Source organism: Dromiciops gliroides, chromosome 5, assembly GCF_019393635.1.
Source record: "Dromiciops gliroides isolate mDroGli1 chromosome 5, mDroGli1.pri, whole genome shotgun sequence".
Lineage (NCBI taxonomy): Eukaryota > Metazoa > Chordata > Mammalia > Microbiotheria > Microbiotheriidae > Dromiciops > Dromiciops gliroides.
The window spans coordinates 10,712,908-10,730,640 of NC_057865.1; the positions used below are offsets into that span (position 1 = coordinate 10,712,908).

The window sequence follows — 17,733 nt, forward strand, 5'->3', positions numbered from 1 at the left end:
GGAAAATGAGTAGGAATTAGGGAGGGCTGTGGAGCATTTGAAATGACCCTGACAAGGTTCACTGGGCAATGACTTCATGACCACAGACAAAAGAGGACAGTGGATAAAAGTAGTGGAACTGGGAAAGAAGCATCTTCAATTCCCTGCTCCTGTTGATTTCAGGGATCCTGGCTTCTGATCTTGGTCATGAAGGAACTTGAAGGCAGCCAATTCATAGCTCTGATGGGGAGCCCAGAATAGTCTCTGCCTTGGGCATGGTTCTTCTCTCTCTGAGACCAGAATCCATTGTTGGCCCTGTAAAGGCTAAAATTCTAGCTAGTCTGTCTAAATGAGTGGTCGCCAATAAATTATAAGCTTTAGCAAGAGTTAGACTTTTAAGCATTTATTAAGGAGAATAAGAATTTGGTGAAGAGAGAGAGAAAGGCCCAGATTCCTAAATCTATTAATGGGAGAGCACATTCCTAGCTCCGCTCTCCACCAGAATCCACAGGAAAGAGAGCTAGTCAGAGCCCCAGCCTCCCCCTTCTTCCTCCCACAAACAAACGTCACTTCCTGATGCCAAAGAAAAGACGCATGGTCCTTCCCTCAGAGACCTTCGCCTCATGGCAGAGCTTTTCTACAGTAAGTCTCCATCAGGTGGCTCATTCCAATCATTACAGCCCAAAGAAGAATCTATCAGATGATGATGTCACACATAGTAACATTGATGTTTATAAGATTTAGTTGTCTAACAATAGGGTTGAAATATGGATGGTTATTAATGAAATGGAAGATATGTCAAGCGATTAAACAGCACATAGGGGGAGGTAGGGTATCATGGAAAGGACAATAGACTTAGAGTCTGAAGACTTGCGGTTCAATCATAGCTCAGTCACTTAATACTCCTGTGAACTTGGGTAAAACTAGAGGAAATGGAGCCTGTTTCCTCCATCATAAAATGAGGGAGTTGGATCAGGTGACCTCTGAGATCACTTTTGTCTTTAAATCCAAGGTCTTAGGTCTCCATCATTTGTACACATAAAGCTACCCTTCAACTATGATGACTGAAGCTCATACCACAAAAGGGGTGACCTAGAGTAGGGCACTTCATTAAAATGTGTGTTATATCAGTTACATTAAAAAAGCTATTGAGCAACTTAACCCTCATTGTCCCCAAAACAAACAAACAACAAAACCAAAAACAAAACAAATAGAAACAAACAAAAAAAGCTATTGAGCACCCATTGTGCTCTATTCCTAGGTTATTCAAAGACAAAACACAATAGTTACCTTCAGGGAGCATACATTCTAGAGAATGAAGCAGGGGCACAAGCACATGAATACAAGCATAAAGAATGACATATTGATTTCAGTTGGATACTGATATGAGTATTAATATAGTAGTAATGTGAAGGGAGGGAAAGAGCAGAAAAGGGAAGGGAGGGAAAGACCTGTACTATGAAGGAAGCTAGGGATTCCAATGGGGTGGTGATGGAGCATTTTACATATGTAGATAGCAAGGGGAGGAAGGTTATTACATGTTATGATATGATGACATACCTAATTTTCATACAGGATTTGCTTCATGATTTACTGCATGTACTATTTTTTAAGGGAAAAAAAGTCAAAATGTCAGCAAGATACATCATACTGGACAGCATAAGTGAATTTTAAAGTGTTATTGGAAAATATGGAGTATGTGAATTATAAATGGATCTACCAAAATATGGAACCATTTCAAGGTTATATGATAAATTGGAGGCAGATGGTTCAGGATGAGAACCAGAACTGCTTTGGTAGGCATCTGATCAGGAGATTTAGAGCTGACAGGGACCTCAGATGTTACCTGAGCATCCACCCACTCATTTTCTAGAGGGGCAAACTGAGGCACAAAGAGGAACAATGATTGGGATTTGTCTGTTTTCCACAGGTGGTAATTAGGTACACCAGGAGTAAACCCACATTCTCTGACTTTAATCCCAAACAATAAAAACCCCTCACTTATTAAGCATCTACTGTCTATAAAGCATAATTCTGTACTTGAGAATGTAATAATAATAATAATAATAATAATAATAAACCCCAGCATATCTTCTCTTACCAATCTGACTTTCTCATACAAGGATATCACATCCAAGGCAGTTTTAGCGCAAACAGCCACAAAGTGGGTGATGGTGAAGCAACATGATGAAATTTCCCCCCAGTTTCTATCCCTGACCCAATCCTGCCCCCTTCCACCTTTAAGGCATTTCTCACACCATTCTCTGTACTCTTATGCCTAGAAAATGGTGCCTAGAACCTGAAACATTCTCAGGTATAAAATCACACCCCTGCTCCCAAAGCAATCCTCATCTATGACACCTACTTCATCTCTGTCTATTGAAGAAATGTGGCATAAGCCAGATGGCAGGTCTTCCATTACATCTTACCCATGTCCCCTTCTAGAACAAATCTCTCCCCCTTTGAAGTTCTTGTGTACTGACCTCATGTACATGTCTAATTGTTTTCTAACTTGTATTACCTTATTTTTAAAAGTGATTAAATTCCCCTCCTATTACAGTATAAACCCCTTCAGGGCATGATGTTACCTTTATATAAGTAGATAGAAAAGTGATGATTTATGTTATAGAAGAAAATCTCTAATTTCTGTTTATGGTTTGTGATATGACTGAACATTCTCCAAAGGAAATATGCCAAGGATGAGTTATCACCAGATAAATGAGGTAAGAGAATATATTGCTCTCCATGTGAAAGTAGACTCCAAAAAGTAATTGAATATATTGGTGTAAGTTACATGGGCATATCTTCTATCTTTCTCATTCTTTATGTGCTTTAAGTTGATGTGAAATGAACTAGAGAGAGAACTGGATCAAGAGTCCAAAGGCTGGGGTTCTAGTCCAACTCTGTCACTAATTAGCTGTATGACCTTGGGAAAGTCATTGAATACATTAAACCACTGTGTGCTCACCTACAAAATGGGAATAGGTCATTTCAGAAATTCCTTCTAGTTCCAAACTTGTATAACTCTACCAATATAAGAAAACAATGTAATTTAATATCTATTTCCTGCCAAGAATTTATTCTGACTAGCAATTTCCAAATCTACTGGATGCACTCTCATTAAGTGGTAAATTCCAGGAAAGCCATAACAAGGCTGAGGTGACTCAGGCTTTGCCCCAGAATACCAAGATTTGCTCCTTTAATAGCTGCAACAGAAATGCCAAACACACTCACCAAAACAATTCAATTCCATTCAATCAACATTTATTAAGTACCTACTGTATGTAAGGAAGGTACTGTGTTAAGAGTTGGCAACAAGAGTGCTACCAGAACCAGACTGAATTAAATTAAAATTGAGAAATATTTTTTAAAATAAATGAAAATGCAATAGAACATAGATAATGTCAATATGTGGTTTCCTAAGTCAGTGTGTGCCTGCAGAGATCCTCATGGTTTCGTGGCCCATTTCTATTTGAGTTTGATGACACTTGAGTACAACATCTAAGCTTTACTAAGCTTTACTCCTAATGCACCTAATTACCACCTGGGGAAAACAGAGAAGTTCCAGTCATTGTTCCCCTTTATGTCTCAGTTTGCCCCTCCAGAAAATGAGTGAGTGGGTGCTCAGTGTGACAGGGGACCCTGATAATAATATGCTCACATCAGGTAAGCTCTGAGGTCCCTCTCAGCTCACCTACCTCAAAGAGGTACTTAGATGCTACATAGGGACTTGAGTTAAAATGTAATCTCAGACTCTCACTAGCTGTGTAATGTTCTATTTGCTTCAGTCTTTTTAAATTAAAAAAATTTTTTTTTTATTTTTTGCAGGGCAATGAGGGTTAAGTGACTTGCCCAGGGTCACACAGCTAGTAAGTGTCTGAGGCCAGATTTGAACTCAGGTCCTCTTGAATCCAGGGCTGGTGCTTTATCCACTGTACCACCTAGCTGCCCTGCTTCAGTCTCTTAAACTATAAAATGGGGATAATAATGGACTCTTCATCTCATGTTTGTTGTGATGATGAAATGACATAATATTTGTGAAGCACTTAGCACAGTGATTGGCACATGGTAGATACTTAATAGTAGATGTCCTCTCTTCCTCCCTCTCTTCTACCATTTCTTTCTTTTTCTTTCCTCCACTCCTTCTTTGACTTTTAGGATAAAATATAATTAGTATAACAGTCAAATTTATATGTCATTATGTTTAATAATAATAGAAAATAAATAACAAAATTTCTAAAATTCTTTATGGTTTTCAAAGTGCTTAACACATATTATCTCATTTTATCCTCATAATAATTATGGTGGTTGGTGTTATTATTAGCCCATTTTACAGATGAAGAAACTGAGGCAGGTAGCTTTTAAGCGATCTGTCCAAGGGTCACATAGACAGTAAATGTCCAAGGATGGATTTGAACCCAGGTCTTCCTGAATCTAGGCCCAGTGTACTTTCTGCTTCACTACTAACTATGGACAATGTTGATTACTGAGCTGTTCATTACATGAGTGTTGTTCCACTGCATCATAAGCACCTTAACACCTTCACTCATGGTGTTAAGCAGAGGCAATAAGGCATAGGGAGAGGAGTAAGGGAACAAGCTTTAGTTAACATTCCAGAGGAGAAAACCAGAAGGAGGATGGACAAAACAAGATGGTGGACAAAACAAGATGCTCCTCCAGAGCAGACACTTGTCAGGTGCTTTCTTTGAATGACCTCACTTGTGTTCCACAGAAGCCCCAGGGATGTAAGTCTTTAAGATTTCACTATCTTCCTTCTACTGATAAGGAAACTGAGATTTGGAGATATTCATGGATTTACTCATAGTCATGCAGCTTCTTAAGTCCCAGAGCTGGGATTTGAACCTGTAGCTTTCTGACTCTAGTTCCAGTATTCTGTTCAGGACTCCAGCCAAGCACTTAGAGGCAGTCTACACAAGGAATTGCACAAGTTTGCCTCTGGGAGGTCCACATTCCATAGAATCATAGAAATGAGAGCTGGGAATCTCTGTTAGGTCAATCCAGGTCCTTGTTCTGCCAACTTAGACAGGGCTGGGATCTTATTCCTTGTGGGCTTTTTCAGGACTGGATTCAATCCACTTTGTCAATGACTCAAGCAAAGGGCTTTCACTATTTCCCCCATGAGACTTTTCCACCAGCCAAAATCTCACTGTTAAAAAATGTCCCCCTGGATATTTGGGGCGAACGTCCTTTTATTCATTTCCTGCCATGACTTGTCATTCAAGCTGATCTTTGGATGAGATTCTGGAGAAGGCTTTTCAGCCCCAGTGGCTACATACCAAGGACACGCCTGCTCAACTGTTTACCTGCTGGTAAAGAAAGTAGCTCATAGCCCTCTAGGGTCCTTGGTGTGGAGCTAGGAAGAATGTTGGAGACCATCATACACATGAAGAAACTCCCGGACTGGCCCGGAATCACATAATTAGGAAGTGCCTGAGGCAGAGTTGGAACCCCATGTCTTCCTGACTAAAGTTCCAATCCCCATCTCCTATATTTGGCTATTTCCTAGTCATATCATACAGTGTGTGTGTGTGTGTGTACACATGTGGGTGTTTGTGTTTGAGAAAGTTTAGGGAACATCTAGAGTCAAAGGACTGGGATTCATATCCTGCCTCTGAAACTTACTCCCAGTATGGCCATGCACAAGTTTAAACTCTTTCAGGAAACCTCAGTTTCCTACATTAGACTAGATGATCTCTGAGACGCCTTCCAACTCTGGATGGAGGATCCTGTGACATTTAAATAGGAGTCTCAGGGAAGCAAACCCTAGGGAAAATGAAAACAACAACAACAACAACAACAGGAGTTCTTTCCATAAGCTTTTCCTTAGTGCCTAATATGTGCTAGGGGTTGGGGATGCACAGACCATAAGGGAAAACAAACAGTCCTTGACCTCAGGGAATTGCTCTCTCTGTTGGGAGGGGAGAAGAATATAAGGTTTCCACAGAGACATATATATGGTAATTTGAGGAAGAGGAGACCTAAGAACAAAGGAGATCAGGAAGAGGTGACCTGGAAGAGGTGACATGCGAGCTGAGCTTGGAAGGAACTGAGGGACTATAAGAGGTGGAAGTAAGAAAGGAGGGCATCATTGACATGGGGGCCAGCTTATGTAAAAGTGAGGTGGTCAGGGATGAAGTGTCAAGTTTGTATGGGGGACAATGGATGAAACCCTTTGGCAGAATGCACAAAGGGGGTTGTGTGAAATAAGTTCATAGGAATGGGTATGAGGGTTAGAAGTGATCTGGAGAGTCAAGCAGTTCAAACTCTTCCTTTTACAGATGAGAGAGTGAGGGTGGAGAGTTGGAGTGAGTTGTTCGTGGTCATGGAGACACCCACTAGTGGTCTGGAGAGGTAGCCTAGAGCTGGAGGATGAAGGTTCTAAGAGCCAGCTGGGACCTTATATGATACATAAGATCCACCAGCATAATAATTGAACTAAAGCAAACAATATCTAAAATGTGAGAGATAAAGGAAGGGAAAAAACATTTGCCAAGTGACTACTATATGTCAGTCACTGTGCTAAAAGCTTTACAAATATTAATCTCATTCAATCCTCACAACAGTTATGTGAGCTATTATTTTTGTGTCTCTTATTTTATCTTCTCCATTACATGTAAAAATTAGCATTCATATTTTAGTTAGAAATTCTCTCCCTTTTTCCTCCCCCTTGAGAAGGCAAGCAATTTGATATAGATTATGCATGTGAAGTCATGCAAAACATATTTTCATATTAGCCATGTTGAAAAAATCAAAAACAAAAAAGAGACCAGAAAAAAAAAAAACAAGAAAAAGAGAGTTAAAAGAAAGTATTATTTTATCTACATTCAGACTCCCTCATCTGAGCTGGATTGGCTTTTTTAAGCATAAGTTCTTTGGAATTGTCATGCATCTTTGTATTGTTCAGATTAGCTAAGTCATTCACAGTTGATTTTTGTACAATATTGTTGCCATAGTGTACAATGTTCTCCTGGCTTTGTATTCCGAGATTTTTCTGAAAGCATCCTGCTCATTCTTTCTTATAGCACAATAGTAATCATCACAATCATATACCAGAACTTCTTCAGCCATTCCCCCATTGATAGGTATCTCCTGGATTTCTAGTTCTTTGCTACCACAAAAAGAAGAGCTATAAATATTTTTGTACATCTACATCATTTTCTTTTTCATTTGATCTCTTTGGGGTATAGATCTAGTAGTGGTATTGCTGGGTCAAAACGTAGCACTTTGGGCACAGTTCCAAATTGTTCTCCAGAATGGTTGGACCAGGTCACAACTCTAGCAACAGTGCAATAGTGTCCCATTTTTTCTATATCTCCTCCCACATTAGTCTTTTTCCTTTTCTTTCACATTAGCCAATCTGATAAGTCTGAGGTGTTTACCCAGAGTTATTTAAATTTACATTTCTCTGATCAACAGTGATTTAGAGCATTTTTTTCAAATGACTAGATGGCTTTGTTTTTTTTTTTCCTTCTGAAAACTACCTATTCATATCCTTTGACTATTTCTCAATTGGGGAATGACTTGTATTCTTATAAATTTGACTCAATTCTCTATATATTTGAGAAATGAGGCCTTTATCAGTAACACTTGCTATAGATTTTCCCTCTTTCCAGCTTTCCTCTTAATTTTGATTGTTTTGGGTTGTGCAAAACATTTTTGATTTAATATAATCAAAATTGTTCATTTTACATCCTATAATGCTCTCTATATCTTGTTTGCTCATAAATTCTTCCCTTATCTATAGATCTGAGGGGAAAAATTTTCCAGCTTCCTTAATTTGCTTATATTGCCTTTATTTCTAAATCATGTACCCATTTTGACTTTATCTTGCTATATGATGTGAGGTGTTGGTCTCTCCATAGTTTCTGCCAAACTGCTTTCTAGTCTTCCCAGCAGTTTTTGTCAAATAGGGAGTTCTTGTTCCAAGAGATCGGAAGAGTATAATCATTTACAACTGTACATTGTGTACCTAATGTATTCCACAGGTCTACCACTTTATTTCTTGGCTAGTACCAGATTGTTTTGATGATCACCACTTTATAATACAATTTGAGATTTGGTACTGATAAATCACCTTCCTTCATATTTTTTTTTTTGTCAATCCCCTTGACATTCTTGACCTTTTGTTCTTCTAGATGAATTTTGTTAATTTTTTCTTGCTCTATAAAATAATTTTTGGTGTTTTCATTGTTAAGGCACTTAATAAGTAAATTAATTTAGGAAGAATTGTACTTTTTATTACATCGTCTCTGCCTACTCACAAACAATTAATATTTTTGTTTAGATTTGATTTTATTTGTATGAAAAATATTTTGTCATTGGGTTCATATAGTACCTGGGTATGTCCTGGCAGGCAGACTCCCAATTATTTTATATTTTCTCCAGTTATTTTAAATGGAATTTCTCTTTCTATCTCTGCCTGCTGGACTTTGTTGGTCATATATAGAAATGCTGATGATTTATGTGGTTTGATCATATACCTTGTAACTTTAATGAAGTTGTTAATTATTTCAGTTAGTTTTTTATTTGATGCTCTAAGGATTCTCTGAGTCTACCATCATATCATCTGCAAAGCATAGTTGTTTTGTTTCCTTAATGTCTATTCTAATTCCTCCAATTTCTCTGTTCTTATTGCTTTTAGCTTATTCCTCTTACACATAGTGCTATTATTCTCTCCATTCTATGGATGAGAATACTGAGGCATAGATAAGTTAAGTGGCTTGCCCTGGATCACATGGTTATTAAGTTTCTGAGGCCAGATTTAAACTCAGGTTTCCCTGACTCCAAGAATAGCACTCTATAACCTGCACCAAATTAGAAAAAAAAATATCAGCATGGTATTAGAGTCAAACTTTCTTAAAGGAAATGCTGATACTTTCTGAATCCAGATGGTTATTTACAGTCTGTATTAAACTGAAGGATTGGCAAGGATCTGGTAAGTATGGGAGTGTAGATGGTTATAATGAAGAATGCATGGCCTACGTTTGACCTCGGGAATCTAGCATGGCATCCCACCCTGCCCAGATCTTGGCCAGACCCTACAGGGTTGTTGTGCTGGCTTCTCAGCATTCCCTGGCTCAAGAATTACAACTGTTTGTGGAAATATTTATTTGAAATATATTTTTAATTTTTCTAGAAGTACAAATGGTCACACCAGGATGAGTCCCAGTGACACTAACAAATGTCTTTATTCTTCCCATAAAATGATTTTCATTTTTATTTGAGTAGTCACTGACTAAAATATTTTTGCCTGGGGTCCAGAGGAGCCTCTGTCTCTGGCCCATGTGAGTCCCCCTCTTCCTGTTACCCTGATTGTGCCCCATCCCCTCAGGTCTCATCACTCACTCGCTGGGCTGTGTCTCAACCCTGTTCCCTAACCACGGATCACTCCATCTCTTGGCTTTAGTTCTCCTGGTCAAGGAGAGAGAGTTTATTTCAGTTCAGAGGGGCTCACGCCTGAACTCCCTCCATTCTGAGAGAGGGCAGAATGGTATTCAGTGGTACTCAGTCTCTCAATCAGCCTTCTCTGCTGTTCAGGCAGAGGGCAACTTTTGCTCGCTCAAATGTCTCTAGGTTTCCCTGCCAGCTTCTAAAACAGGAGGATTATGGGAATTAGAACTGGACAGAAAACAGCTAGCCTGAGAAGTCTGTGCCTTTTCTGGGCCATGGCCTGGACCTCTTGGGCAGGCTGGTAGAGTCTACTGACCCTTTCTACCAATGGAAGGAAATGGTTAGAGATTAGTGAAAACCTCAATGAACATGGAGGGAAAATAAAGATTTATTTTTTCCTCATGCAAGTTCACATCCTGCTCCTACCAGCAAAAGAGGTCCAGAGCTAGTTCAACAGCTTCAGAAACTTAGACCCAGATGGAGAAAGTGAACTGTCCAATGTCACGCAGAGTGTGGGCAGCAGAACCAAGACTTGGATGTAGGACCCAGACTTCTGAGGCCCAATATGGGGCTCTTTTCAGCTTCCTCTGTGTACCATCCAGTAGTTAATTCTTTTAAAGTGAACAGCGTCCAAATCCCAGATCAGTTTTCATGACATACACCAGAGCGTCATTTACAGGAAGTGCACCCAATTTACTTCAGTAAGAGGAGGCTGCATGATGTGGGAGAAGTAATTCTGGCTTTGCCATCAGTGGCCTTGAATTCAAACTCCAGCTCTGGTAGTTACAACTGTATTATCTTGGAGTGTGGGCCTCAGTTTCCTCATGTGTAAACAGTACTGGATGACTGCTGTGGTCCTTACCAGCTATGATTCAGTGATCCCTCTGATCATAGGACAGAAGAGAAGATGATGGCCACAAAGAAGGGGGGAGTATTTGCATGCTCATCCCTTGGTCTGGTTTGAAGGAAAGGAGTTGATTGGCTCTCTGCCTCCACTGGGTGAAGCTGTCAGTTGAGTTTAAGTCCAAGCTGGGAAACAAATGCAAGACATTTAAATCATCTTGTGTAATTGAATTGTAACTGGTCCTTCCCTGATATCTATCTCTAAAGCCTCTAAAGAAGGTGAGGAGCTCTGATCCCCCTGACTATGGTAATGCAAAACAAGGTCCTAATTGATGAATGTGTCAGTTGTGGGCCAAGCAGCAGAGCCATTTGGTCCTTGCATTGAGGACAGCTAGCTGTAATACTGATACTGATCAGACATCAGGAAGACCTGTGTTTGAATTCTACCTCAACACTTTATAGTTGTGTAATTCTAGACAAGTCATTGATACTTTCTCAGCCTCAGTTTCCTTATCTACAAAATGGCGATAATAAGATTACCCATTTCCCAGGGTTGCTGTGAAAACCAAATGAGAAAACTGATATGATGCCTTATGGAAACATTGTAGCATAGCATAAAGAATAGTAATAGTGATCCTCCTCCCCCTCCTCCTTTTCATAGACTAAGAAACTGATTGTTTCTGTATAGTATTTTTTTCCTACCAGGAAAATGGCTTTTATTAGCTTGCCAATTTAAGTTTAAAACAAATTAAAATCCAGGACCCATGTATTCATTTTCAAGTCAAATGAGATAAAATGTGAAGCACTTTCTGAATCTTATAAATAATCTATATAAAGATAATCTATGTACATATCTATAATCTATAATCTAATCTATGATAATCTATATATAATCTATATAAAGACCTACCATTAGTAGTACTACTACTACTACCATCACCACTACTACCACTACTACCACTACTAGTACAAGGATTATTATTTTATTTTTCCCATATGCTATTGTAATACTTTAAAAAGCAAGAGAGTGTCCCATTCTTTCCTGATGCACCTCCAACCTAGAATTAATCTTACTCTTTGGGGTCTCATGTTCTTTTCCATGTTGTCTCTGGAGTACCAGTGACCTCTCTTGTTTCTCTTCTAGAGGATCCAAGGTCGAAAAGCTTCCCTAGAAGAATTACGCCTGGTCCATTCTGACCATCATTCTCTTCTCTACGGCACAGACCCCTTGAGCAGACAGAAGCTGGACCCCAGGATGCTCCGAGGTGTGTACTACTGAGAACAGCACCTTCCAGCCTTGTCATTAGTCATTTCGGGTGTCAGTGTCATATCCTTGGCAATGAGTGGAGCCAAAAGACAGCTTTTTCCAGCATCATTACTGAATAGAGGGAGAAGGAATGTTACAGAGGGAGCCAATGGAGATGAATCAATTGCAGGGATTGGAATCTGACAATAGTCGTTCCCTCATATTCACTTTTAAAAAAAGAGCTATTTGGTAACTTTTACTTTGATAGGATTTGCACAGCCTGGTTTAATTATGGCCTTGTAGCTGGAGATCATGGTAATGGGGGGATCTTCTATTTTGCTCATGTTTCTGAGCCTTCCAAGGGACTGCTGACAGAGTGGCTTCCAGAATCGTCTTTTTTCCCCTTTAGGCCTCATTTTGTTTCTTTCAATTATTTCAACTGTCTTACTGGGAAAAGCAAAGCACAACAAAACAGAATAAAGTGAATGAAAGACACACACACACAGACAGAGAGAGAGAGAGACAGAGAGAGAGAGACAGAAAGAAAGAAAGAAAGAAAGAAAGAAAGAAAGAAAGAAAGAAAGAAAGAAAGGAAGAAAGAAAGGAAGAAAGAAAGGGAGAAAGAAAGAGAAAGAAGAAAGGAAAAAGCAAGAGAAAGACAAAGAGGAAAGATTTAAATTTTTTTCCTCATAAGCTTAATTTACTTTTCAGACACTGCAAGTTCTCTAAGAATGCAGATGAGACTAATTTTTGATCTGCATTGGTGAAAGGCATTTTCACATTACCAAAGTAATCATAGACTTGCCTCTTCCAAAAAAAAAAAAAAGCCTTGCAAACAAGACCATACAATATATTCTATATTCTTCACTAAAATTGCTTTTCAAATTTTACATGTCATATGGAATACCTAATATATTCAGAAAAATAAAATATCTCAGGGAATAACAGAAAAAGTATTGGGGAGAGACATCACCCTTATTTGGTAGCTGATATCACAGATCGATCCAATTTAATTTGGTTGTAAAATTTTTGTGATGTGTACCTCACTGCATCTTAAACATGTGATGGCAATCTTAGATTTCTTTATAATGTGAGAACATGATGAACAGGGAAAATATTTAAACTTCTAAGAATAGGAAGTCACTCTTCATTCCCTTTTTGGTGGGAGGAAGGATTTCAGCATTGTTTTGAATTCTCAATGTAGAAACTCCCTCCACCAATGCAAGCGTGCCACTTGCCTAAGACTTAATCATTAAGAGATGCCTGTGGTTCTTGAGAGGTTAAGTGGCTTGAAACCAGGTGTTCATGATAGAGAGGCTGGCCCTTTAGCCACCATTCCACAGTGATTCTTATTGATTTATTATTATTATTTTTTTTTACCTGATTCTTTTTTTTTTTTGCGGGGCAATGGGGGTTAAGTGACTTGTCCAGGGTCACACAGTTAGTAAGTGTCAAGGGTCTGAGGCCGGATTTGAACTCAGGTACTCCTGAACCCAGGGCCGGTGCTTTATCCACTGCACCACCTAGCCGCCCCCTTATTATTATTATTATTACAACAAACATTTCTTTTATTTTTCCAGTTACATGTAAGAGTAGTTTTCAATATTCATTTTCATAAGATTTAGAGTTCCAAATTTTTCTCCCTCCACAAGACAGCAACCAATCTGATATAGGTTACATATGTACAATCCACAAGTGCTCTTTTTATCAGTTCTTTCTATGGGAGTGGATAGTATGCTTCATCATTAGTCCCTTGGGATTGTCTTGGTTCATTGAATTGCTCAGAGTAATTAAGTCATTCACAATTGTTCATCGAACAATACTGCTGTCACTGTGCACAATGTCCTCCCAGCTCTGCTCACTTCACTATACATCAGTTCACATGAATCTTTCTAGGTTTTTCTGGGATCATCCTGTTTGTCATTTCCTATAGTACAATACCATTCCACCACAATCATATACTACAGCTTCTTCAGTCATTCCTCAATTGATGGACATTCCCTTGATTCCCAATTCTTAGCCACCACAGAGTTGCTATAAATATTTTTTGTACAATTTTCCCCCATTCTCTTTTTTGATTGATTATTAATGTTAATTATTTCTTAACCAACAATCAAAGCTACAATATTTTCTGATGGAGTCAAAATTTTAAAATGTTAATATGATCCAGTTGGAGGATTTTGGAATTCTCACATACATTTCATTTACAATGACTGTTGAAAATATTGGGTCACCTAAGCAAACAGCAAACAACTCCCACCAAAGCTTTAATTCAATATTATTCTAAAACAGAAATGAGTAAATTTGGCCTGGGTAAAGGGCATCTAGGACTCTGACTTTAGAAGTCAGGCATCTCTCTATATAAGAACAAGGAAAAATCAATAGCCACTTAGTTGTACAGGTGCACTACTCTTTTTTTTTTTTTTTTTGGCATGGCAATTAGGGTTAAGTGACTTGCCCAGGGTCACAGAGCTAGTAAGTGTCAAGTGTCTGAGGCTGGATTTGAATTCAGGTCCTCCTGAATCCAGGGCTGGTGCTTTATCCCAGGTGCACTACTCTTTGTTGAATTGGGTGGCAACCCTGAAGTCAGCATTTCAGAGGGACATTTTGGTTGTGTTGTTTGAAAGTCAAACTTCATTAAGTTCTTCTTGTAACATATGCATTTGCATATATAGGAACGAATCTAACTTTATGTGGTCTAAAGAGGAGAGATATTCCACCTACCTCCCTTTCTCAAAGACAAGATGGGTCCTGTATTTTCACAGCCCCATTGGATGAACTGTGTGGGGTGCCCAAGACCAGAGAGGTAACTGACCATGCTGGCTCATGGGGTTGTTTGAAACACATTAAGGGAAGTAGCACCCAATGTATCCTCACCAGGACAAACAGCATGAAAGGCAGCCTCAAATCAATTGTGCAAGTGATGGTGCGAAAATAATGGGAGCGGTAATTACAATGATCAGTTGAACAGGAAGTAGAATTAACAGCATTACAGTTTTAGTTGTTGGAGATGATGTGTTGAATTGTTTACATCATTTAAATTATTAAAGTTTCATTTGCTTCACTCTAGGTATGGTTTTCTCCAAAACACTTTTTGGGGTTGTAGAATCTTGGAGTTGAATAGCTTTCTATTTAGACGATGATACATAATTCCAACAAATCAACTGGAGACGTCTCCCAAACTATGGTTAAATTTCATTGGACTAATATTGTTCGGCTGTGAAGGGCAGCAACATTCTTACAACTGGTTTTTGTTTTCTTTTAAATGAAGGACAAGCTGTAATAGAATCCCAAACACTAACACAATTTTTATATTTTCCACTACTCAAACCAACCAAACACAGGCTAGGCATTAGGCTGTGTTGTATTGTTGTTGTTGTTGTTGTTGGGGTAGAGAGAGGATGGATAGAGGAAATCAGGATGAAAGGCACTAGCTTATACTGATTTTCTATGAGCTCTGTGAGAGATTTGAAAATAGCCAATATGTCCTTCAACTTTTAAAAGAAAAAATAAACCCAATAAGAGGTCAGAGGTTACTCACAAATCTTAATACATTTGTTTCTTTTACGTAATGACTTTGCACTTTAATGTGTAATCATATTTTTTAAAAAGCAAATCTACTTGTATGGAAATACTTATTTTATTTCATAAATTAAAAATAAAATAAGTATTTTTAAAAGTGTGCTTTAAAAAAAGTACAACTAATGACTAACTAGATTATTTTTAAGAAACACAAGAAAATGATGTTTAAAATGTACACTTTTGGGGGCAGCTAGGTGGCACAGTGGATAGAGCACTGGCTCTGAATTCAGGAGGACCTGAGTTCAAATTTGGCCTCAGACATGACACTTCCTAGCTGTGTGACCCTGGGCAAGTCATTTAATCCCAATTGCCCCACAAAAAAAAAATGTACACTTTCCAAGCACTGCTCATGGGGTTAGTCAGCATGCCAAAAACTGAATGAAGAACTTCCCGGTCATTGTTACCTTAGTGACCTTGTGAAAGTCACTTCTGCTCTGTGGTCCTTAGTTTTCGTATCTTTAAAAAGAAAAGGTTATACTATTTGCCTTCTAAGTTCCCATTGAGACATAAACCTATGACCTTATTAAAGTGATATCTGTAGGTAGGCAGATGGATGGATGTATATTCAACATCATATCCTGGAACAAACAACAAGAAAAATCATTTACAAATAAATAAAATCTTTGGGAGAATATAGTGTTTAATTGGTATTCAGGGAAACAGTAGTGTTCAAGGATTATGTGATTCAAATATGAAGATGTACTACTGGCCTATTTCATTAGATCATTTTCTAATTTTGATATTACATTTTCTTTTTTGTATCTTTTTTTTGTTTGTTTTTTTTGTTTGTTTTTGGTGAGGCAATTGGGGTTAAGTGACTTAACTAGGGTCACATGGCTAGTAAGTTTTATGTGTCTGAGGCCGAACTTGAACTCAGGTCCTCCTGACTCCAGGGCCAGTGCTCTATCCACTGTGCCACCTAGCTGCCCCTGATATTACATTTTCAAGCAACATTGGTCTTGATGACCATAATAAGACTCCCAGATCCTTCACTTGATACCCAATGATTTTTTTTTCCGGTTTTGCAGAAACCAATGTTTTATTTTGTTTTGTTTTTCCCTTTCCACGTGAAAAATTTATTTTTATCTAAACCGTCAAAATTATCCAGGTAGGGCAGTTTGGTGGGAAGAGCATTTCCCCTGCAGTCAGAAGCTCTGTTGCTTATTACCTTTGTGACCTTGGATATATCATACAACTTCCCTTGACCTCAGTTTCTTCAGTTGAAAAATTGAGAAGGGATTGGCTCTAACAACCTTCCCAGCTGTCAATCTGTGATCCTAGGCACAGACATTTAATGCTCAGATCTGTCCATCTATGATCACTTGCCCTTACTAGAAGATTTAAAACTTTTTCACATATGTTAATGGAAAATATTTTCATTTTCCAAGTGTTTTAAATCGTTTCTTATTTTGGGGCTTACACTCTACTCATGAGCCCAAAATCATTATTATCCCTATTTCACATCCCTGTAATGTGGCTTTTTCCCTCCATAAAGGTGCTGTAAGTGAGCCACAGTGAATGTACACACACACACAACATATATAATGTGTATTTGAGGCATGTAAAGAAAGTAGTTTTCTCCCCTCTGCGTATGCAAACACAGGAAGGATTATTGCCTTGTTAGGGTAACAGTCTTCAGTTGGTGTATGAAGGTAGTTATGCTCAGGGATGAAATAGGGAGATTGAATAGAACATTGAAGGATTGATGGATGTTTTTGCCCCTTCCTCTGGGAACATCAGGTTTGATACTAGCTCACCACCTATAATTACTCTCCAAAGAACCGGTCATTTGGGGGCCCCTTCCTGCTTGATTGCCCAAATCTCCATCACCCCAGGGATGGACAGATCCCAGACTGCATGGACAATAACATGCTCCATGACATGGTATCGAAGCACTGGGTCAAATTTTAAAAATCCATCACATACACGAGTTAAGAGAAAAGTGGATTTTTCTCTAATTTCATGAGATCTTGGATGCCCTGCAGACATCACTGAAGGAGAAAAACATCCCTTGATTCTTTATGGTGTTTCTCAATTCTTTCTTTATGGGAGTAAGTAACATCTTTTCTCATACTTACTCATTATTACCATATAGTCCTTAAAAAGTCTTCACTGACTACCAAGCGAATGCCTTGGGAAATCTCTTGATGTGCAGAAATGGCTCTGTGTGTCTTGTTACTCATGTCAATATTCCCATTTTAAATTGTTGGCCAATAGATTTCTTTTCCATCAGCTTCCCATATGGCTTTCAAATAGTATTCTAGTACTTACTAGGATTATCTCATTGGGGGTCTCTAAATAGTCTTCCCCACCCCCTTCTTGGTAAAACTCTTCCCCCATTTCCCATCTGTTAGGAATTGCATTTTAAAAAATCTCCTCAGATAATTTACTATTTTCAAAATAGCTTTTCTTATCTGTCATTGAAATTCACTGAGGCCTTGGCTCACAAGAAATGAGAATTCCCCCCCAAATCTGTTTTTAATTTGGATTATGTTGTTTCTCTTGATCTGTACTGGGACAACTGAAGTGTGTTGGAATTAAGAGTCTGGATTCATGGTACAATTCCATCACTGATTGGCTAGGTGACCGTTATTTGACACAGATTCCTCATGTGAGAGAAGCAAATGCCCCAGGCCTTCCTCTTTATTAGAGGACACTTTCAAGGATCCATG

General features: G+C 38.6%; 1 protein-coding gene across 5 annotated transcripts in view; it reads left to right on the forward strand.

Annotated features, from left to right (window-relative positions):
• Positions 1-17,733, forward strand: part of HDAC9 (histone deacetylase 9) — an 895,346-nt gene that overhangs the window by 626,585 nt on the left and 251,028 nt on the right. For all 5 annotated transcript variants that reach the window (XM_043966016.1, XM_043966014.1, XM_043966013.1 and 2 more), the window contains one exon: positions 11,378-11,498. In XM_043966016.1, the coding sequence (XP_043821951.1) occupies positions 11,378-11,498 (121 nt within the window). The remainder of the gene's footprint in view (positions 1-11,377; positions 11,499-17,733) is intronic.